General features: G+C 44.1%; 2 protein-coding genes across 2 annotated transcripts; one reads left to right on the top strand and one right to left on the bottom strand.

The window, feature by feature from the left end:
• Nucleotides 1-6: 6 nt before the first annotated feature.
• Nucleotides 7-6097, bottom strand: med17 (mediator complex subunit 17). Its single transcript, XM_069148292.1, has 13 exons — nucleotides 5977-6097; nucleotides 5419-5664; nucleotides 5163-5326; nucleotides 4800-5019; nucleotides 4575-4711; nucleotides 4251-4332; nucleotides 3883-4035; nucleotides 3471-3601; nucleotides 2611-2795; nucleotides 2107-2244; nucleotides 1863-1980; nucleotides 1483-1642; nucleotides 7-612 (listed from the first exon to the last, which is right to left on the bottom strand). Exons 2-13 carry the CDS (start codon nucleotides 5651-5653, stop codon nucleotides 404-406), a joined length of 1932 nt encoding a protein of 643 aa, XP_069004393.1. The 5' UTR covers nucleotides 5654-5664; nucleotides 5977-6097; the 3' UTR covers nucleotides 7-403.
• A 242-nt stretch (nucleotides 6098-6339) lies between these two features.
• cep295 (centrosomal protein 295) lies at nucleotides 6340-21159 on the top strand. Its single transcript, XM_069148288.1, has 29 exons — nucleotides 6340-6722; nucleotides 7190-7390; nucleotides 7724-7848; nucleotides 7943-8036; nucleotides 8242-8355; nucleotides 8446-8586; nucleotides 8925-9108; nucleotides 9382-9525; nucleotides 9752-9982; nucleotides 10406-10503; nucleotides 11441-11644; nucleotides 11764-11840; nucleotides 12123-12918; nucleotides 13111-13285; nucleotides 14284-14466; nucleotides 14573-14809; nucleotides 14911-15008; nucleotides 15883-15979; nucleotides 16384-16578; nucleotides 16789-16934; nucleotides 17152-17590; nucleotides 18085-18264; nucleotides 18508-19037; nucleotides 19228-19398; nucleotides 19499-19556; nucleotides 19743-20075; nucleotides 20491-20587; nucleotides 20808-20907; nucleotides 21048-21159. The coding sequence occupies exons 1-29, from the start codon at nucleotides 6624-6626 to the stop codon at nucleotides 21084-21086; spliced, it is 5586 nt and encodes a 1861-aa protein (XP_069004389.1). The 5' UTR covers nucleotides 6340-6623; the 3' UTR covers nucleotides 21087-21159.
• The last annotated feature ends 34 nt before the right edge of the window (nucleotides 21160-21193 follow it).

Here is a 21193-nt window from a genome sequence, read left to right as displayed (position 1 = left end):
AAAAAAATGTTGTTTGTCAGTCTGAAAAAAATTTGCTTTATTTTTGTGACAAAAGGACAAATACATACAGACTTGTATGGTAGTTTGTATCAAACTGTTTGAGGTATACACACACTTTACATCTTAGATAATCAAAAACAGAGCAGGCAGCAGACACTACTGTAGATGGAAGAGACTTTGGCGGTCCACGAGTTCGATTTTTAAAAAAAAAAAGTGACAAGCGAGCCTCTATCATGGCTGTAAAACCTGTGAGCAGTTATCTATTTCAAATTTGATGCTGAAAATCTCTAGAAAAAGTAGATTCTATGTATCAGCTGCTCGTAGTCCTGTTTGCTGCACTTCATTTGTATATAAACCATGGCTTTGTGTGTGTGGGAGAGGAGTCAGCAGACAGAGGCTGTACCTAAGGACATGGAGTCAGTGCAGCCATGAGGAGCTCCATCTTGTAGACAAAGTTTCGTCCCTCCATCTTGCTCCAGTGGACCTCTTTGGACGGCCCTCTGAGGTGGCTCCACTTGCCGTCCTGGATGACGTCGCTCTTCGGCAGCTCTTTGGTCTGGCTGCGGGGGAACTGCACCAAAACTTTGCACCCGCTTTCCGGGCCGTTGCGTACTGAAGAGAAACAGACACACAGACACTATATCTGTGACTACAGCCTGCTTATGTTAATTCTCAATTCTACATCATTTAAGGTTACGAAGATCTTCAGTATTACTTTGTCAAAGGGCTTTAGGAAACCAGCTTATAACGTAGACATGATGCATTCAGGGAGTTATATTGTGGTGAAGTTTCTTAATGATCCCTCTGCTTGCGTAAACCTGGCTCTGTATTCCTGAATGATTTCCCTCTTCTCTCTATTTGAGTAGGAGACGGGGTGTGGCCAGCTGTACTTACCTCTACTAGTTGTTGGCTGCAAGTTGCTAGCTATACGTATCTCTAACAGAAAGAGTGACAGCAATGCAAAAGCTGCTACTTTTGTTTGAGGAAAAGGGGAAGCTGAGGCCATTAACATATAATGCGACAGGTCTTATTGCTGCTGCATCGCATTCTGATTCATTAAGTCTAAAGCTGATATAGAAAATGGTTTTAATCACAGTTTCCTGATGCATTTCTTTCCCCGGTTGAATGTTAGTCTGAAAGCGATCAACAGGGTTCAGTGAGTTTTCCTGTCGCACCACACCATACTGTTTATGGAGCAGAAAGTGTAGGCCAGGGCAATAACGCAATGAACCTGGAGAGGTGCTCTGAGTGGCATTCACGTTGGAAGAGGGGCCGAACGTTACTGTCTTGGACCGAAGAAGGAGTGTCAGGTCTAGAGGGCAAACAAGAGCAGGCTGCCTGTCTGGATCTTTAAAACACGTATTCTTCTTTTGTGAGTATACATTGGTACGATTGTGGCAGCACATAAGTGTAATAGTATTAAAAACAAACACTGGGGCTTAGTAAGCATTTTCACCTCAGAACCAATGTCAGCAGCCTCACCTGAGATGGCGTACTCTCCGTTGGGAGAGGCAACAGTGACAGCGGAGGCGTTTCCAATGCTCTCCACTGGGCCCAGGCCCACATGATTACTGAAGCTGAGGACATGCCAGCCCATCACTTTGGCCAGCTGCTGAACTGCGTGCACCTGATGCTGCGACATCTGTAAATAAGGAGGCTTTAAAAAAAAAAGTGGCACACGACGGCAAAAAGAAGTTGTGCTTATAACTAGTCTGGACAACAACTAACAAATCACTTGTGCCGCACATGTTGTGTTTTGAGCTCCAATCGAACTGATGTAAAGTCATACACACTGTTTCCAGTAATATTAAGCCTCCTCTAAAAACCCAAATGTTAACCATGTGGGAAGGCAACTGTGATACCTGCGAGAGGAGAAAGTCCTGCAGCTCCTGTTCCTGGTGGGACAGTGTGACGACACGTCCATCTCTGTGCACCACCCTGATCTGCTCAACACCGATGTTCAGCTGCAGCTGGATGGATCTAAACACATAAATCATGGTGAGCATTGTCTGAGAGATGACGTGTCAGTGAAGCGTGATGAGAACAACCGTGTGCCAGGAAGGAATTACATGGTGATTACCTTCCACCATTAATTCCACCACTTACTTGCAGATCTGCTCGTAGCCTTGCGAGGTGATGAGCACCTTCACACTGGACTCGTACACGTCGTTGATGTTGGACCAGTGAGCCTGGATCTGGGGGTCTTCAATTCTGCTGGCCAGGCTGTCGATGGTCCGCGCCGTCCTGGTGACCCACAAACACAGTGATACTCACGCAGGGCTTTAATAAGTATTAAACAGTCAACTCTGCCCTTACAAAGCACTTGATGGCTTTTCTGTTTATAGATGAATTTCCCCGAGATCAAACTGGGATGAACAAAGACAAAGTCAAGACGCCTGCTGGTCGAATGTGGCACTGCAAACAGTGCAGAATGACCTGGCTCTTCCACCTGGATTTTCAGTATTTCTGGTGGTAATACATAGATGTATCGTTGAATGTCTTTTGGGCCGCTAACATTACTGTAAATTAAAATGTTGTGACACAATGCAAAGACTACCGCTGGCAACTGTTTTTGTACTCAGACAATCGAACCTAGTAAATTAAAATCACCTGCTGCGTAGGAAGATGTGTTTGGCCTGTTTTATGATCTTCTCCAGCAGCCCTTCATTGTGCTGCAGGCTGGAGATCTCAGCCTTGTCGTAGGCCATTGGCCCCGCGAGGCGCAGCCGTTTGTGGCCAAAGGGGGCGCTGGCAGGATGAGGCATCACCACAGAACTCAGCTGCTGCTTGTGGAACTACAAAAGAAACAAAGTGGTTTAATGAACGGAGGATTGATGAAAATGAGATTGTCATGAATGAAGTGAAATACTTGTACTGCTGGAAGTTTAGTAGTTTTCAGGTTGAAACGTGGCGATGTGTCAGCAGTAACTGATGGATAACTCTTCAGATCAATCAGCTCTGCTTTGTCTCTTTTTGTCATGTCCCAAGCAGGACAACAAAGACTGAAACACTTTTCCTTTAATCAGCCTCTTATATTACTTATGTAGTCAAATACTAACCAAAGTCACAGTGATCGTTTTGATATTTCATGTGTTCTGACCTTAGTTATTGTTCCTCTCTTAAATTATCTTGAGAACAAGATGAGCTCAGAAAACTTATCAAAAACAAAAAGCCTTTCCAGACAATGTTGCCGAACCGAGACAGGATTTTCGAGACAACAGATTTTGATATGAAAGGCTGATGTGAATTTTTGTGACACAATCCATAAAAAAAACGATTTTTTTTTTTTTTTTGATACGGCTCGCTCCATAACTGCAAATCATAACTCCTGTGCTTCATTTTTTGTGATTTATGTCAGATAAGCTGATAACAATACACTGTATATGTGATGAGCTGATATATTGACCGTTCATATGTTGGGGTCTTCCAGACAGAAGCTTTGGATGACATGCAGTGACTTCACGTCTCACCTCTCTCATCATTTGATGCAGATTGTGTTCCAGTACATAAAGGTGGTCGTCTGGTTTGGGTTTCTCCGGAGACGCCCGAGTGTTCTTCTTCTCTCCCGTGGAGTGGCACAGTGAGATGGACAGCTGCAGACCTACAAAATGGAACCACGGGAACAAATTGAGTGTGTTTGCTTTCGGCCTCCACACAGAAAAAGACGACTGCTGGGCCGCGATGATGAAATAAAAGCAAAGGAATGTTTCATTCACAATATTTAATCAGTTAACAAAGTTAAGCCTTTTTCCAAACAATTCAAGTGCAAACATGATTACAAACATCTATACGTGAGGACCAACTGAACTTTTTTTTTTTTTTTTAACAAGCGTAAAAAACAATCTCTCTTTCCCACGTTGATATTGCCATGAGATTTCGGACCTGGAAATGGCTGCGAGATGATCTGATTCTTCACAACGATGTGAGGGATCTGGGATTTAATCTGGACAGCTTCCCTGGACAACTGGGCGAAGATCTCCTTACAGAGCAACACATTCTGAGCCGCCTCGAGCTTCACATGCCACAGCTGAGTACCTGAGCAGAGAGGAAAGACGAGACAACAAAGTAGAGCAGAGAAGATGACAGGATGAAGAGAGTTTGGATGAGGAGAACAGGAAGAGATAGAGGATGATTAAAAATATGGGATATGGAGGAAAAGAGAGTAAGAACATTTAATCTGCTGACACAGGCAGTTAATGAACCAGTTTTAAAAGTTTTCCAATTTCCAGTGTTTGAGTGTTGAACTTTACCAGCTTTGTTTTTTTGTGGTCTCCTGAATAGGTTGACGGTTCCCAGATCACCGATGTCTGGAGCTTGTTTCTGAATGGACACCTAAGGATATAAACAGTACTGGAATATTACAACTACATATTTCTAAAATTGTGTCAAATCAATGGGTGAATGCAGTATGGATATTGTTAAAAAAAAAATATAATGAAAAGAGCAATATTCACCAGTGCCGTAAGACGATTAGTCATTTCTTTTTTTTGCCCACAATTACTTAAAAGACTGTATTTCAATAGAAGATGCCACTGCAGAAATACATTTTTATCCACATGGTATTTTCCTCTAACCTTGATATAGGCTGATCCCTCCAAGTCACTGGGGATCTGGACATCAAGGGGACAGTAGTCCTCCGGGAGCTTTTTGTCCAGATCAATGTCTGTGTTTTTGATCACCTCAAATGTGCCATGATGAGGAAAAAGGGAACCTGTGAGGGTCAATGTGAGAGCTTAGAGTTAGACAACAATGTCCACGAACCATGACAACACATTTGACAGAGTGAGAGGCTTTATCACCTGCGCTCCGGTAGCTGAGGTCTCCCAGGATCTTGTCTCCGACTTTGCGTAGTTTCCACTGTGAACGGAGTCGCAGCAGCTCAGAGTTAAAGTCCCTCTGCCTCCTGTTCTCCTGGTTCTCTGCGACAGACTTATTCAGCTTCTCTGCTCCCTTCAAGAGGAGCTGCGCCGCTGTGCCCAATGATTTCTTTTTACTGATCAGCTGGAACACCTGGGGCGTCTGCAGTGCAGGAAGGCCGGGAAGTTTTTTTTAAATTTTTTTTAATGAATAGCAGATAAACCAGACTAAGAAATTTAATTCAACGTTTCCTCTCCTGTAGACATTTTTGAGGGAAATAATAGTGATATTCTTTAGCAATTTACCTTGCCGGCTGTTGGGTCCTGAGACACCGGGTCTAAGGCCATGTACTTCTTCTCCTTCACCACGCTGAGCACATCATTCAGAACACACATCTCTGTCAGGGCACTGCGGAGGTTGTTGCGGACGGAGTCCCAGGGCCAAAGAGACGGCTGAAACTTTACTGTGCCTGTGTAAGAAAAGCGTAGGTCAAGATTTTAATGCAACGGAAAAAATAGAATCCATATGACTTGGTCGCACAATTAAAGTTCACTCATTTACCTTCTTCTTCCTCTGGCTCCTGTTTGCCCCACTCTCGGTCCCTGGGTTCACCCTCCACCCCGTCCTCTTCTGAGTCGGATCCCTGACTGAAATCAATCCTTTGTGCCAACTTAGCCAAGTTCTGGGACATGGACAGAGGGGGGACGTATGTCTCCGTCCCATCCAGGGCCACTTCCTGCACCTGCTTCTCACATGTGGATTCAATGCTGACCCTCACTGCTGGACCGCCAGACATGATGACAGGGGCTGAGATGAGGAGGACAGCAGAGTCATCAAAACCGTCGGAGCCACATCAGAGCATTTAAACTAAACTAAGCGCAAACTAAACATTCTATCTTTTAAAGTTTCAATAAGAGTGTGCTCAATGCAAATAAATAAACTATTACTTGTTATTACTAACGATGGCTGCACAGGCAGCATCGTGATTGTGTTGCTGCGTATCGCTAGAAATACTAGCTTTCGTTAGCCCTTTGCTAATCTCACTGGATAAATGAATATACTGGAGCCCGAAAGAACAGTTCAAATGACAACGTAATCTTGTATTCGTGTAGGTCTTACCTCCGATATTCACAAGAGTCACGAGTATAAAGCGTTATTCACTGAAGTTGTGGTAAATGTCCCAGTAAGGCTGTAAATGGCTCATTCTTTGCTCCCAGAACAAGTGCTCTCTACCGCCTCCTAGCCGGATGTTCACGCACCTGAAGCTGGTTGCAGTTTTCAGTGTTTTCAGGTTATTTCATGTTATTTATTTTTGTAGATGAGAAACTATTTTTTTTTAAAATTTTTTTAAATTTTTTTTAAGTTTCATGTAATTTAGATAGTGAACGCCATCGGACGCAAATAATATGAGGGGGAACCTTTAAACCCGTGGTAGGAACCAAAATACGGACGGATACGGCGGGCAGTTTAAACCACCGGATATGACGTTTTGGACTAATTAACGTTTTCTTTTTTCAAGGTTGGCATGGTTTTTTTGGGTGATAAACAAAGCTTTGGGTGTCGATTAAGTCTCCTTTCGGTACTCTATATGGTCGCAGCATAATTAATATACATCTGTTTTAGGTTTTAAATGTCTCACTGGCAATAAATAGATCGTGATGATCCTGAAAAAAAGTGGCTCTAGACAACATTAGCCGTCACGGCTAACGGTGGTGCTACCTTGCCTTTCGTTTTTGCGAAATGTCTACCAGCATATTTGGGGGAAAATGAAGAGAAAAGTTTCCAGATTAAGACTGAGCCCCAACGAAGAGGCTCGGATAATACGAGAGGAGCATGAAAGGAGGAGAAAACTGCGAATACAGCAGGTAATGCCAGGAGGTGATGACACAAGTTCCTTTGAAGCGTGTCATAGGTTTTCTGCGCTGTTTTCTTCTGTTTGTCTGAGATCATCTTTCATCTACAACAAAAGCCTGTTAAATTTACTTCTGTTGTGTTGATGACAGTGGATTAACTCATTGTTTTGCTGTTTTATTTTACTCGCCAAATCACGTGTTCAATGAGTGCTGCTTATTTTCTCTACGATCAACTGATTCATGATTTGTGCTCGAGCTCTCAGATATTTGTTTTAAAGTAATGAATGAACAGTTGTTAAACCTGTCTGAACTGCTTCTTGATAAGCATTGATTTGGCGTTATGAATTAGACATTGATCTGGGCTTTTTTTTTTTTTTTTTTTTTTTTTTTTTTTTTTGAGTCACCTCCATGAAAAACATCCATTCTGGATAGTTTTACAAGCTTGGCTGATATTTTAAGTATTTTTCATGGACATCCAGGTGCGGGAACAGCAGCGGCACATTGCACAGCAGATCCGCCGAGCCGTTGAGGAGAGACGGCGGCATGAGCTGCAACAGCTGGAGGAAGAGCTGAGGACGGACTGGGAGAGACAACAGAGGCAGAAACTCCACACGCTGCAGAGGTTTTACCAAGAGAGCCTCCAGCTGCTCGGTCAGAGCCACAGGAGCGCAAAAGAAAATGTAAGTTAAGACTGGTGTAAAACAAGAAAGACAGAATCTTCATCATTATTGTTTTCTGTGGTCACAGCTTCTCCTCCAGAATGAAGGTGCTGCACTTGTAAAGGAAGCTGTCACATCTTTTAGAGTCGTTTAGTCCCTGTTGAGGGTAGTTTCTCAGTGCAGACAAGATGCAAGAGGAATTTGGACACTAACACTGAAATAAATAAGGACAATACCAAAGAGAATATGTTAAACCAAAATGTCAACAAAACCACTTGATAGTACTCTTTCTGAAATAGAACACATTGTCCAAATTAATGGTTTGTTGTTAATTTTGATTTCTTTTTCCACAAGGAACCCGACCTGGCAGCCATAGCTCAGAGGGAGGAGGAAAATCACGTCAAAGCAGAGGAGCGTTATCGAGAAGCCTTGAAGGAGCTCAAATCTCAGAGGCTCAAAAACCACGAGAGGCAAAACCAGTGAGCAGCATCCCAAACGTTTTACTTGAATTTCACACATGTAAACATTTTTTATCAGAACGAACAGAACAGTGAATTTACTCTTTTTCTGCAGATCCATCAATGCCAGGAAGAAGGCGCTACAGACAGAAAAAGAAAGATCATCAAAAATTGCCAGCCTCCCTCCGCCTCCTCCAGACCCCATTCAGGTGATTTGGCTAAAAAGTAATAGTTATGTATGTTAAGTTGATCTTTGAAGCCTTTTGGGTGTGCTGGCTCACATTTGAGTGTTCTCACAAAGATTTCAGAGAGTTTTGTCTCCGTAGTGTTTGTTATGCATTTGTGATCTGACTTTCCAAGTTGCCCAGTTTTAATAATTGGTAGAGTCACTTGTTTTTTTCTTGTTTTATGCAGAACATTGATCTCAAGAAGTCACATGTAGTAAAGAAGTCTGATGTGAGCGCCTTTGCTGCCACACATTACCACATGCCTGAGAGCATAGTGGACAGACGGGTCGACACAGAACAGGTAAGCCCTCTGGTTCTTGGAGTCACCCCACTCTGTGCTTTGTATTTCCATCTTCTGTCAGAGTTGTCTAAAGTGTAGAAGTGTCTACAGCCTTGTGCCCGAGAGGAAGCCGAGCTGGAGGCGAGGAGACTGCAGGACATTGAGAGAGAAGAAAAGAGGAGGAGAGAGGAGCAGCTGGAGAAGGCTCGTATCAGGGGGAGGCAGGCTCTGAGGAAAGAACAGCTTGTGCAGGTACAACTTACCTGTTACCCAGCAGACCCCAAAGCGGTTGACGTTTAGTTGATCTGCTCCCGTTGCGTACTATCACTGTTGCAAACACCGTTGAAGTAAGAAGACTGACATTTTATGCAATAAGAAGACGGGAGTATCGCTGGATGTACATGGATGTTTTGTGTCTAATAGATTCAGAATTTGAGTTGGCAGGCCTTCAAAAGAAAAGGAGTAAATACTCTTAACATGTTCACTAGTTTTGTATCACAATGCCAATCTGCTATGTAACCTGTAAAAAGAGAAAAGAAATGTTTAGTGAAGCTTTTTGTACCTGATGACTTTTCGATGGGCTCCTTCAGGACCGTGAGCGTTTGCTGGTAGAACTGGAGCACATGCAGCAGACAGACCTGCTGAGGAGGAGACAGCAGGTGTCACAGATGCCCGCTCAGATCTTCCAGCCTCTCTACAAGAGACAAGAGACGAGGGAGGACTGCCAGAGGGAGATGGAGTTTGCCTTTGAGGACATGTACACCGGAGAAAGGAGTAAGGATTGTTCATTAGTGTGTGGGATTTTTTTTTTTTTTTTTTTTTTTTTTACTGTGAATGTGTTTTGTAACTAATACTCAAAATAAGTGTCACTGCTTTTCACTACTTATCTTAGCTTTTAAAGCAGGCAAATCATTTTGAAGTAGCCAGAAGATGTGACTGTTAATGCAGTTTCTCAGATCGTCTTTGTATTGAGCCTTTTTGTGTTTTTGAAAAGCAAAATCACTGTTTTAATGAAGACTCTTGAAACTTCACTGTGTCTGGTCGCAGGGGTTAAAGGTGACCTGGTGGTCCGATTGGTACCGGAGCCTCTTCCGGCTCTGTCCACAGGCAGCCAGGACCAAGAGCTGGATGTCACACAGGATGAAACCCAAAACATACACCATGACACGGAGCCAGAAACATCTACTGAAGGTGAAGAGAAGCACCAGATTTGAAACCTGAAATTATTAGTTTGTTATAAAAAATATTTTAAAAAAATCAATACGCAGATATTAGTTGACCTTCGTACAGTATATTGTATGAATTATTTAAATTCTTCAGTTTAGGAAAACATGCTGTCGTGATCATTCCTCACTACGGTCTGCAGACTGTCATGTGCTGTAATCACTAAGCCACATGCGTTTGTCCTGACCTGCAGTGGGACCGTCCAAACCTAGACGAGCCTTAAAGAGACTCCTGGATCGTATCAGGAGCCAGAGGAACCAGCGGACTAACCACAGCAGTCGAGTCCCTGCAGCTGACTCACCAACCATCTTCACGGATCAGATCCCAGAGCGGGACACAAGCATTGAAACAGGCTCTCTGACCAGCGAGGAGAGAGACAAACGGACGTCCGCAGAGCTCCGTGAACCCGCCATCTCTCCACCAGGTGAAGTCAACCACCTCCGCACACATTTGTTTGAATGTTTGTCTTTTATGTAATGTGCATATTGCTTGTATATAGTGTACTGTCTGGAAATGTACATTGCCTATATTGCTTGAGAGTCATCAACTGCTGCAACCAGAGTCCTTGTGTTTGTCAACATACTTATCCAATAACCCATAATTTTTTTTTTTTCATAAATGTATAAATCTTCTTTGTATTTTCATCTATTTAAAAAAAACATCTCTTATGTTCAACTTGATGATAGCAGGCGTTACAAACCTTCAGCTGTGGGAGTTCAATTTAAGTTTTCCAAATGTTTCTGTTTTGTTTTCCACATTTACATCCCTTAGTAAAAAAGTTTTTACGTTTAGTTTTTTTTAAAAACGATAGTAATTTGGGATTTTTCTTGTGTTCGACTTCAACAAGGGCTGGAGACAACACAGTCGTCTGCTGCAGCAGATACTCGACTTCCTGATGTACTCGCCAGCAGAATCCGAGGATTTGAAGAAGAACGAAAGAGAAGGGTACATACGGATTCCTGCTTATAGGACACAGAGCAAGAACAGTGTTTTTACAGTGTTCACATAAATGTAGGAAAGAGCAGTGAAAACTGTGATGACTGTTAAGATTACGTTGTAAGAAAATACTGTGGAGACACATAAGAGTAGGTTTGACATGTTTCCTCGAAACGCTGTGTAAAATTGTTCAGCGGGCTTTGAGGTGTATTATCTTGCTCGTGGTAGGCGTGTCAGAGGTGTTGCCCTATCAGCAACGACATGCATACGAACCCTGCGCTATTAAAAAGGCTTTGCATTTGCGTAACAGGGGGTTCAAGAAACCACCGTCTCTGTTTAAATACAGGTTTTACTACGTTTAGTCGAGGCTCGATGAGCTCCTGGTTTCATTGTTACCTAATACCATCACGCATTTAATGTGATTGGTCAGAATTTACTAAACCAGGTGCTCCTCATTACTTAATTAGTTCAGCCTTTACCTGAAGCAGGAGCGCTTCGGGCAGTGTGGTCATGTCTTTTCAGAGGAGACTTCACATCTCTATCTTCATTTCTTTTCTGCTTTGAAAATGCTTGCACAACAGAGTAATGTCACACTTTTGGCTTTATGAATTGTTTTGGAGCCAAAAAGGATTTTCTCTGAAGTTGATCATGATAGGGGCAGAAATGTTGCATCTACGTCTGGCAGAGAAACACAGGAGCCTCATTCCGGCCTCACTAATTCTTCCTGCTAGAAGGGTGATCCTTCGAAGACCGCATTTCACAGGAGGAGGTGCGCGTTGAATCAGCTCCTCCAGGAATTCATCTCAAACTGCATTATAATTAAGACAGCTAAAGTAGCTAACAAATGAAAACTGGTTTCATGATCAGTCTGATCGGTAATGAGTGAAAGTTGGCGGCGCTCACTGTTCAACCCTTCTTCTTTTTTTTTTCTTTTTTTTTTCCCCAGGATGAAGAGCTTGAAAGGGAGAAGCAGCAGCAGATGTTTTTGCTGCAGGAACTGGAAGAACAGAAGGTCAAATTGGAGCAGATGCTGCTGGAGGCTCAGCAGGAGAAAGAATATCTGAAGGCTGCTTTCACCCAGGAGATACCCACTAACCAAGCAGAAGTACCTGTCTATGACCAGGAAGTCACTTCTGTCACCTCCACTGAGGTAGGCCCCTGGCTGACTTTCACACTTAATCCTAGTTTTCTTTTAAAATTTCATGATACCACATGTAAAGTATTCAGCGTAGTATCACTAATTGCTACCTCTGTCTGTGCACTCTACAGCTGTTACCTCCTGCGAGTGAAGAGAACCACACCAGAAGGGTTCGAGAACACCAGCAGCGGCTGCTGGATCAAAACAGGTGTGTTTTAAGCCTGAAGACAAACGGATCTTTTTTTTTTTTTTTTTATGATCAACCAGCATATCTCACCATTTTTCCTGCAGATCTCAACAGAGTAGTTAACCCCTCATAAATATTTGTTACTTTTACTAGATATATTCCTAAAAAAAAATAAAGTAGTTGTACAGGGGAGAGGATGGAGCTCGTAAAGCTCCTTGAGACATTTGTGACACTGGTCTGTATAAATACAAATAAAATGAGGACTTTTTTTTTTTTTTCCTTGGACCACCTTTTTGACGTTAGAACTCATCAGAGATCAGTGGAAGTGGCTCGCCAGCGCCTGGAGGAGTACCAGCGAGCTCTTCGAATTCGTTACAACATGACCGCCACGTCGCCGCCTGCTGTCGTGCCCCCAGGCCTCGTCCTCCCACCTCGGCACAGCACTCGCTCTGTACATCTCCCAGCTCCTCCACAACTCCCTACGGCTGCTGCTGCAGTGCCCGCACACATTCATGAGGAACCACAAACCTACCAGGAAATCACAACAAGAGCTTCTGACATAATGGGCTCGTGGAGTGTTGGCTCCGATCTGCTACCAGATGACATTGAATGTGCTTTGTACAGTCCCAGCAACCAGAGAGCCGAGGCCACCACCTGGCTGACTGACAACATCATGGAGAGAGTAACAGAGCACCTCCCAGAGAGACTGAGAGTCTCCCCAGTCACCAAAGAGCCAGTACCTTACAAACCGTTCACAACACATCTCTCAACCGGCATCGCACCACAGTCATCCTCGGACTCCATCGACGCCATCAGCCCGAGCACGGCAGACCGCGCACCTCCAGGTGAGCGTGGGACCTTGTTGCAGGGCTCCCTGCAGACCGCGTCCCTGAGCTCCAGAGATGATGGCATCACCTCGCCATTGGAGAGGCAGAGACGAGAGCTGCTGGAAGTCCAGAGACGGATGCTCGAGCAGAGGGAGGCAGTGATGCTGCAGCGAAGGCAACAAGAAGAGGAGAGGTGGAGACAAGAGGTGGAGATGGAGCAAATGAGGAGACAGAAGCAGATGTTGCAGGCTCTGATTAATACTGACGCACGAGTAAGTGAGAGTACCGCTACTCACCGTTGTATTTCTGTCACTGTACAGTAGACAAATCGTAGTTTTCTTTAGATTTAGATTTGTGTTCAAACAGAAAATGATGAACAAGCAGTACAAACAGGTCAGAAAGACCAACTCCCAACCAAGCAGGACTTGGAATAACAACCCTCCGGTGTATTATCTCGCCCACAGCCTGTTTCAAAGACCGCTGGTGAAGAGTTGGTTTCAGGGAAAGTTGATCAAAACCGCCTCCAGTTACTTGCATCCCTGCTGAGAGCTATCGAGGAGTCGAACGGAGGAACTTTATCACGCCTACAGGACGCTCCGCAGGAAGATGGCTCCCCTCAACATGTGCCGTCTACCACTGGTGAGACAGGTTTGACTCTTTCCACTTATTTTTAGAGTGGCTGTTTAATCCAGCACTGACTATTGGTATTAATATCATGAGTTTACACATTTCCTATTGAACTCAAACCCAGGTATTGTAATGCTATTATCTTGGTTTTATGCTTCATTGGCAGTAAAAAAACAATATGGTGCTGAAATTCTGAAACAAATGATTTAAAAAAAAAAAATAAATAAATAAATTTTTTTTTTACATTAACTGTAGAATATGTGTGTGCGTGTGTGTAAAAAGAGCGATGATGTGAAATTACTGAAACTGAAGTGTATTTAATGAAAATACGTGTTATGATGGTTTCTACACTTGAACTGAGCTCAGTGAGTCTGTGTGCACGTACATGTTAGAACCAAACACAAAGTAAAGTCAGACTACAGACAGATGAAGTAACTTACCAAATGTTAACAGAAAAAAACAATTAAAATTGGTCTCTAAAATTTCTTCAACACATTTTAATGTCTGCAGTTAAGGCTGCTTAGATAAACAATACAGGTATCATTCTGCATGGCTGTTTAATTCAGCACTGGCTATCAGTATTTATTACATGAGTTTATACATTTTCTATTTAACTCCAACCCAGGTATTGTAAAGGTTTTTAGCTTAGTTTCATGCTCTATAAACTTTCAAATGTGCTGAAATTCTGTAACACATTTTTTTTTTTACATTTAACTTTAGAGCGTGTGTGTGTGTGTGTGTGTGTGTGTGTGTGTGTGTGTGTGTAAACGGAGCGATGATGTGAAATAACTGAAACGGAAGTGTATTTCATGAAAATACACATTATGATGGTTTCTACACTTGAACTGAGCTCAGTGAGTCTGTGTGCACTCGGGTATTTGCTGGATTTAATGCTCTTTAAACATTGAAATGCGATATGGTGCGGAAATTCATATTTACACTTTATCACCACAAAACACTTCAGTTTTATAAACATTGTAGAGTATATTTTTCATTTGAATCTTTTCCAGCTGCTGTATCTCAGAGTAATGTTCCTGTCACACCCGCCCCAGTGTCGGTCCTCCTCCATCCTCCCCGAGCAGCGAAGCCTCCGGTAACGCGTGTCAGGTTGGGCTTCATGGGGATGACTGAACAACATGAGCTCAGTGCTATTCAGGAGGCAGAGATTCCAGTCGACAGCAGCCAAGTCACAGGTCCGCTCAGCCTCTACAGCGCATCAACACCACTGTTTTCATCACGTGGCCAAACCACACACGGGAATATGAGTTGATTGGTTTTGTCATTGTTTCTTGTCTGTAGGCCCGGAGCACAGTGTGACGGTTCCTTCACGCACCGCAGCCTGGCATGCGGAGGAGGAATCCAAATCATCTGTGACCTCTGACGGGACTCTTCAGACATCCTCTGTGTCCAGCAGTGGACCGCGGACCGCTAAAAGACCAGCCAGCTCGGGGAGGAGCTCGGGGAGATCCAGTCATCTCATCTGGAGAGAGAGGCTACTGGCGGGGGCAGGAACATCTCCAGAATCTTCCGACTCTGGTATGTAGAGGGCAGGTGAAGAGCGAGGAGATAAAAGAATATTGAAAACATAGAGAGCGAGAATAAAGCTATTTCACATGGCTTGTAATGTTATTTTCCAGATTCAGTCCTGAGAATAATCTCACCGTTTTCTTCTGACTCTGGGAGAGGAGCCGACTTCTCTGGTCCTGCGATAACCAGCTACAGATCCCCCACTGAGGTAACTAGGACCGTGACCATGTACACAACTTGGCACTACTCTGTCCTTCCCTGGGAACATGTCATCAACCCCTGTGGCTGATTACTAAGTGGCAAGAGACGGAACAGTTTTGGTTCACATGCAGTGAAAAAGCATCTGTCTTTCTGCTTTTCTTGTCTTGTTGCAAGTTGGTGTTTTCTCCAGTGCAGTTGCATTTATGCCCACATTGTAACGGCACAACAGCGATGATGGATGACATGAATTTCACTGCATATCGGCACAGCGTTTTCTGTATTTCTGACATTCTCTGAGGTTCACATCTTGTGGATCAATGATGAAAACTAGCCAAATCTGAGAGCTCGGGCAACATCTACCTCAGCCGATGATTACGCTTGAGAAGCTTTTGTGTGTGTGTGTGCGTGTGCGTGTGCGTGTGTGTGTGTGTGTGTGTGTGTGCGTGTACTGAGCAATGATGTGAAAGTACTGAACCTGAAGTGTACTTATTGAAAATACATTTCATGATGGTTTCTACACTTGAACTGAGCTCAGCGAGTCTCTTTGCATGTACATGTTATAAAACAAATGCAAATTTAAGTCCTCACACTATAGAAGGATAAAGTGCTTTATACCAAATGTTAACAGTTTGAGTATCCACCTGTTGAGAATTTAAAATGGTAAAAATTTCAGATTAGAATTGAAGTCTAAAATTTCTTCAACCCCTTTGAATGACTCCAGTTAGGTTTGCGTATATAAACAACGTGACCCTTACACGATGAGCACGCTGCTTTGATTTCTGTAAATAGTTGAAATACTGTGTTCAACAGCAGCTAGAAGACATACATGTATGTTTCATGATTCGGGTCTTTATCTCAATGACACTTGTACTTCGTGGCAGTGTCCACGTCGGCCTCCTGAGTCGGACTACCGCTCCTCCACCACCATCTCCACCGGCAGCTACAACACCACAGACCACGAGCAAAACAACAACACCGGTGAGTGACAGCAGTCTCAAGAGGACACGGTGCTTTTGTTCAGCTTCTCACCACGTGGCTGACTGTGCTCGAGTCTTCATTAGGGATAAAAACATTTAAAAAAAAAAAGAATAGCCTGTGTATCTTCAAGTCAGACCATCTACTAGAAACTGAAACAAAAGCTGTTTCTTCATTATTAAACGGGGAATGTCATGATGTGGTCCAACATGGTAAGAATTACGGACGCTGGCGGCTGCACATAAGTGTTCCTTGTTATGTCTGTGAATCTTTAAGGTGACAACATGAGACCGTACACAGGACCCATACTGTGTACACACAAGACCACAGGAGCATTGTGTTTCTAACTTTGCGCTATCGTAAATGTGCCGACCTCTTTCTTTCTTCGCCCCTGAACCGGCGTGAAGAACAAGGAAGTGGAGCAGACTTGCATGACGTCTCCTCTCCATCCGGTCGAAGCCGCAGTGTTGAAGAAAGCCCAGCTGCTGGTCCTCCCGGTCTGGCTGTAGACTCGCTGTTTAATGACAGCAGCATCCAGCACATCATAGACAGATACACGCGAGAGCTCAACATCTCCCTCAGCACTGCTGGGAAAACCACAGGTACACACCGCACACAGTGAAGTTAGTTGGATGGTAGAAGAGGAATCTTCAGATCAGTCTGGGATGTGTTTGGCAGGTGGTTTCAGACTTATTCTCTTTGATTGAGGCGTAATTATCATTTAAACGTTGCGGACATCAAGAGATATCCAGATGTTTAGAATCCCGTCTCGTGCCAGTACAGCGTCTGACTTCCTCTCTGTGGGTCTGCAGACAGTGAAGGCTCTCACACGGAGGAGCTCAGCTCTTCAGAGTCTCCGCAGTCTTTGGTTCGGGTCTCGCAGAGGAGAGGAGACGACGATCGCTCTGCAAGCCGCGAGTCTCTTCACTCCGACGCAGCAGCACAGAGCAGTGGCCCGGTCAGTGACTCGCCTTTTCACATGTTCTTTGAACCACATGGGGGAAATATTTTCACTTGTTAAGAAGAAACAACGACGCACCTAAAGTCTGAATCGAAGGCATAAACCTGTAGTTTGTCTCGGGTCTGTATGCAACTTTAACAAGTGTGTAAATTGAACTAAACCTGTAATTGTCTTGTAAATGTTTTTTTTTCAATTGATGTTGTTTTTGCTGCAGGAATGGGACACTGCAGTCAATCCCATCCCGAGGCATTTCCCAGGCGAGGGGCCGTCACTGGCCGAAGACCAGGAGCATGACTCTTTCCGACCTCTGATCGGTCAGCTGGCAGACCAGTCATCCTGTCTCGCTGCCGAACAGAGGGACTCGGCCCTGGAGCATCTAGTCGGTCAACCGTCGGCTCACTCGTCAATGATCGCTCACCCGCCGGATCAAGACGGATGGGATTCCACTCTGAATCGGATGATCGGTCACCTCTCCCATCAGTCCAGCTCTCATTGGCTGAGTGGCAGGCAGGACATTTATGCAGGTCAGCTGATGGGTCAGATGGCGTCGGAGCCGTCGACCACGTGGTTGAATGAAGCTCCGGAGGAGTACCAGATGAGGCCGCTGGTCGGCGAGCTGGATGAGTCTGCTGGGCAGCAAAGTGGAAGCTCAGGTAAATGGATCGTACAGGGAAAGTGAGACATGCAGTGAGGTTTGAGATTACTGGTAGACAAAAGAGCAACTCCAACCTCCCGCTGGTTACCTAGAATAATGTGATTATGGCCGTCTGTCACTTTTTTGGGGCAGAAAAAAAAAAAAAAAAAAAAAGGTGAATCAAAATGCAATCCTAATCTAGGGTAATATATAATACAAATAATGGACTTTCAATACAACTATGAAACACTGATCGTTAATGAGATGATGAGGTTAGAAAGTCGATTTTTACCTTGCAGTGCTTCTCTTTGTTCTGGTGGTTCGGAGGCAAAAGGGCTTTGCAGGCCAGACGGATGGGTTACTTAACATCCTGAGCGTGACTAGCAGGATGACACACTCAGAACAAACTAAGCAGGACAGAGTCAGGTGTGGTGATTCCAGGTATTCAGAACAGGTAATTGAACAATGTCCTCTACATTCAGGTTTTGTCATCACCCCGTCTGCCGTTTGCAGGTGAAAGGAGCGATGTGGCTCTCGGAGTCTCAACTGAAGCCAGCGTACTGTCGTCCCAGAGGTTGCCTACTGAAGCCTGGTCAAACAGTCCCTCTGTCTCGAGTGTGACTCCACATTCACAGGACCAGACACAGCAGAGCCGAACCAGTCCAATGGACCTGGACTCCGAAAGGGCTGAAGGTGCGCTATAAAATATTCGAGGAGTTCCAAAATGACCCAAAATTATGGAGGAGTTTGTCCTCATGTATGTACAGTTGATCTGATGTGTGTTTGTAACTAAAGCAAAATAAAAGTTGGGTTTGGTGAACTTGAAGGTGAAAAGAAGTCAGATTTGATCGTTCTTTTACAATGTATTTTTTAACCTAGTTAGAAACCTAACTTTGTCACCAATTTGTTTTTGTTCTTTTTGTTTTTTATTTCCAGGCTCAGATTCGTTCCAGCCACTCATGGTGGAAGTCACCCACAATATAACCGCAGACCCCTCCATGACCTTTCACCTGCCTGAACACAGCGAGCCTCCCTCTCCTGAAAGTCATCCAGCCAGCGAGGAGCGCAGCGTCTCCACACCTTCTTTCGAGTTTGAAACTCACACTGATGCTTCTGTTGGTTCTGAACCGTCACCGGAGCGCCTTCGAGCAGAGGAGTCGAACCGACGCACGACGGCTTCCCCCGCCTTCCACGAGTCCTTCTCCCAGCTCATTACCACCGAGTGCCATCCCCATGAGTCTGTCCTCCTGCTGTCTCCCACCACGGGGACAGATGTGGAGCAGACGGCTCGGATTCTGTCAAATTTAACCGTGTCTGAACTTGCTCTGGAGGTGTCGCAGCCAGAGGCCAGCATTTCTAAAAGGAATGGAGATTCTGTCCCATTCACTGATCTGTGCACCAAAGACCAGAAGTGTGAGCGGGGTTCAGACCAGAGGAATGATGGTTCTCTCGCGGATAAGATATTGGTACGAATACGTTCCTGTTCACCTTTTGTAACATTTGAAAAAGCAAGATTTTTTCAAACATGAACTCACCATTTTGGTGCCGAAATAGCCCCTACAATGTTCTGTTGTGCTACAAAGGCTGATTCCTGTTGTCCAATATTACTTACGGTTACGTCATTGGCTGAGTTTTGTACTTGTCATTGTCTATCAGGAAGCTGCCAAAGAGACGGGGATCCTGGAGCAGTCGGAGATCTCACTCGTTAGTCTGACGGACACCACACTGCAGGACCAGGAGACGGCCGTCATGGAGGAAGAGGGAGTTCAGGAAATACAACATCCAGGCGGCATGAGTGTTGACGGACAGGACGGCCAAGAGACAGAGGTAACGACACGATTTCTGTGACCGACATCGATACATTTTCACTTTTTGACTTCTGCTGCCGGCCTCTTTCTGATCTCTGAACACACACCTTGTCTTCTAGTCAGAATCTACGTTGTTAGCAGAGGAGACTCCAGAGGACGGCAGCCAAACACATCCAGGTACAATCCCAACATCACAGACTTGTGTACCTGAAATAACAGTTGGGAGTGAAGTGGTTCCATTTTTGGGGGGGGGGAAATAAAGTTTTAAATGTCCGAGAGCAATAAAAGGGTCAATTAATTGCGTCTCAAAATCCTTTCTTTGTCATTGCACTGAGCCTGTCCCCTCTCTCTTCTTATGTCCAGTGACAGTCCTGGAGTTTCAGTGGGGCCCCAGCAGAGACCTGCAGCAAGTCTACCAGAAGAAGCGCAGAGCTTTGCTCCAGAGATCCAACCGCAGGGTGGAGGAAGTCAAGGCCAAAGGGGCTCTAGCCAAGATTCAACTTGAGACCCAAACTCCATCTGAAGCCAGAGAGCAGTGTAAAGCTAAAGAAGCTCCACCAGACACCTGTAGGACAAACACCAAGTCAGAGCCGCCACACAAGACTGATACCAAGTCAAAGGGGGGACAGGCTGCACACCAAACCACCAAGAAGTCCACATTCATCAAGCAGAAGAAGCCTCAGCTTCAGCCTCCAGGTAGCTACGCTTCGGTTGAAGTACCACGAGCTCGACATTTGTATTGCGGCTGGAAAATAATGAAGAAACTCAAAGAAGCTGTCATGTTTGAGCCTTTTTGTTGGCGTCATCAGAAGAAACGATTTTCTTTGTTTTTTTTTTTTTTTTTTTTTGGAAATTGGGGAGTTAGAGCTGTGTATTACATAATAATATAGTTAATGAGCTTTAACTTGTTTATAGCTACTAAATACGGCATCAAGTAATTTTGTGGAAGAATTACATAATTTTTTTTTAAACGCCAGATGCATAATTTAGAAACTTTACAAGATTTCCCCTGAAACATTTCCAGCTTTACGACCCTTTGTTCTGCACTACATGTACTTTCTTGTGTCAAGCCTCGTTAAATCTGTGCAACCATTTTCCTTTTCTCCCTCAGTGAGTGATCCCCGGCTGAAAAAGGTGGAGGAGGTGAAGATCTGCACACCCGAGCAGAGGAAACATGATGTTGCCGAGATGCACCAGAGAACTCGAAGGTGCTGCGAGAATGCTATTAATAATACTCCTAATAACTTCTACACTGTCTACTGAGAGTAAATATTGTTCCTACACTTATATTTGAACCCTTTTCCGAAGTGCAAAAGTCTTTTTTTTTTTTTAGACATATTAGGCTGAAAATGAAAGTGATGTTGACTAAATCTAAATGATACGGCATTCACAGTGGAAGTGTATTTGTGACGTCGTGTGTCTGTGCAGACTGTATGAGCAGCTGGAGGAGGTGAAGCATCAGAAAGCTGCCAGGAGCAGACAGGATGATTACGCAAAAAACAGACTGAAGGCCAAGGAGTTCCACAAGGTCATTATTAAATGAATTATGAGCGTTTTTAAAGACTGTGTGCTTGTTGGAGAGCTGCAGGCACCAAACTTGTTTTTCTTTTTTTTTTAAATTTTGAGTCACTTCATTAAAAAATATCTTTCTGCCTCATCTCTTCACAGAAAACCTTACAGAAGCTCCGTACCAAGAAGACTCCGTGACTTTGAATGCGTTATAGTTTTACTATGGAATATTTAAATTTTTTTTATCAATAAAGATTTTAATTTATTTGAATGTTTTTGAATCACAGCACTTTTGTGGTCACAAG

Source organism: Embiotoca jacksoni, unplaced genomic scaffold (assembly GCF_022577435.1).
Source record: "Embiotoca jacksoni isolate LCO1_2020_lvr unplaced genomic scaffold, fEmbJac1.0.p SCAF_14, whole genome shotgun sequence".
NCBI classification, from domain to species: Eukaryota; Metazoa; Chordata; class Actinopteri; family Embiotocidae; genus Embiotoca; species Embiotoca jacksoni.
Note: the sequence above shows the minus strand (reverse complement) of the source record. Positions and strands in the feature narration are given on the sequence as shown.

Coding starts and splice junctions, on each gene's coding strand:
- med17 (XM_069148292.1), bottom strand. CDS start 5,653: ATGTCTGGCGGTCCAGCAGTGAGGGTCAGCATTGAATCCACATGTGAG. Junction 1,643..1,862: donor AGGACTTTCTCCTCTCGCAG/GTATCACAGTTG, acceptor CCTTATTTACAG/ATGTCGCAGCATCAGGTGCA. Junction 613..1,482: donor CGGAGAGTACGCCATCTCAG/GTGAGGCTGCTG, acceptor GTTTCTCTTCAG/TACGCAACGGCCCGGAAAGC.
- cep295 (XM_069148288.1), top strand. CDS start 6,624: ATGAAGAGAAAAGTTTCCAGATTAAGACTGAGCCCCAACGAAGAGGCT. Junction 15,980..16,383: donor CGAGCAAAACAACAACACCG/GTGAGTGACAGC, acceptor ACCGGCGTGAAG/AACAAGGAAGTGGAGCAGAC. Junction 19,038..19,227: donor CTCTCGCGGATAAGATATTG/GTACGAATACGT, acceptor ATTGTCTATCAG/GAAGCTGCCAAAGAGACGGG.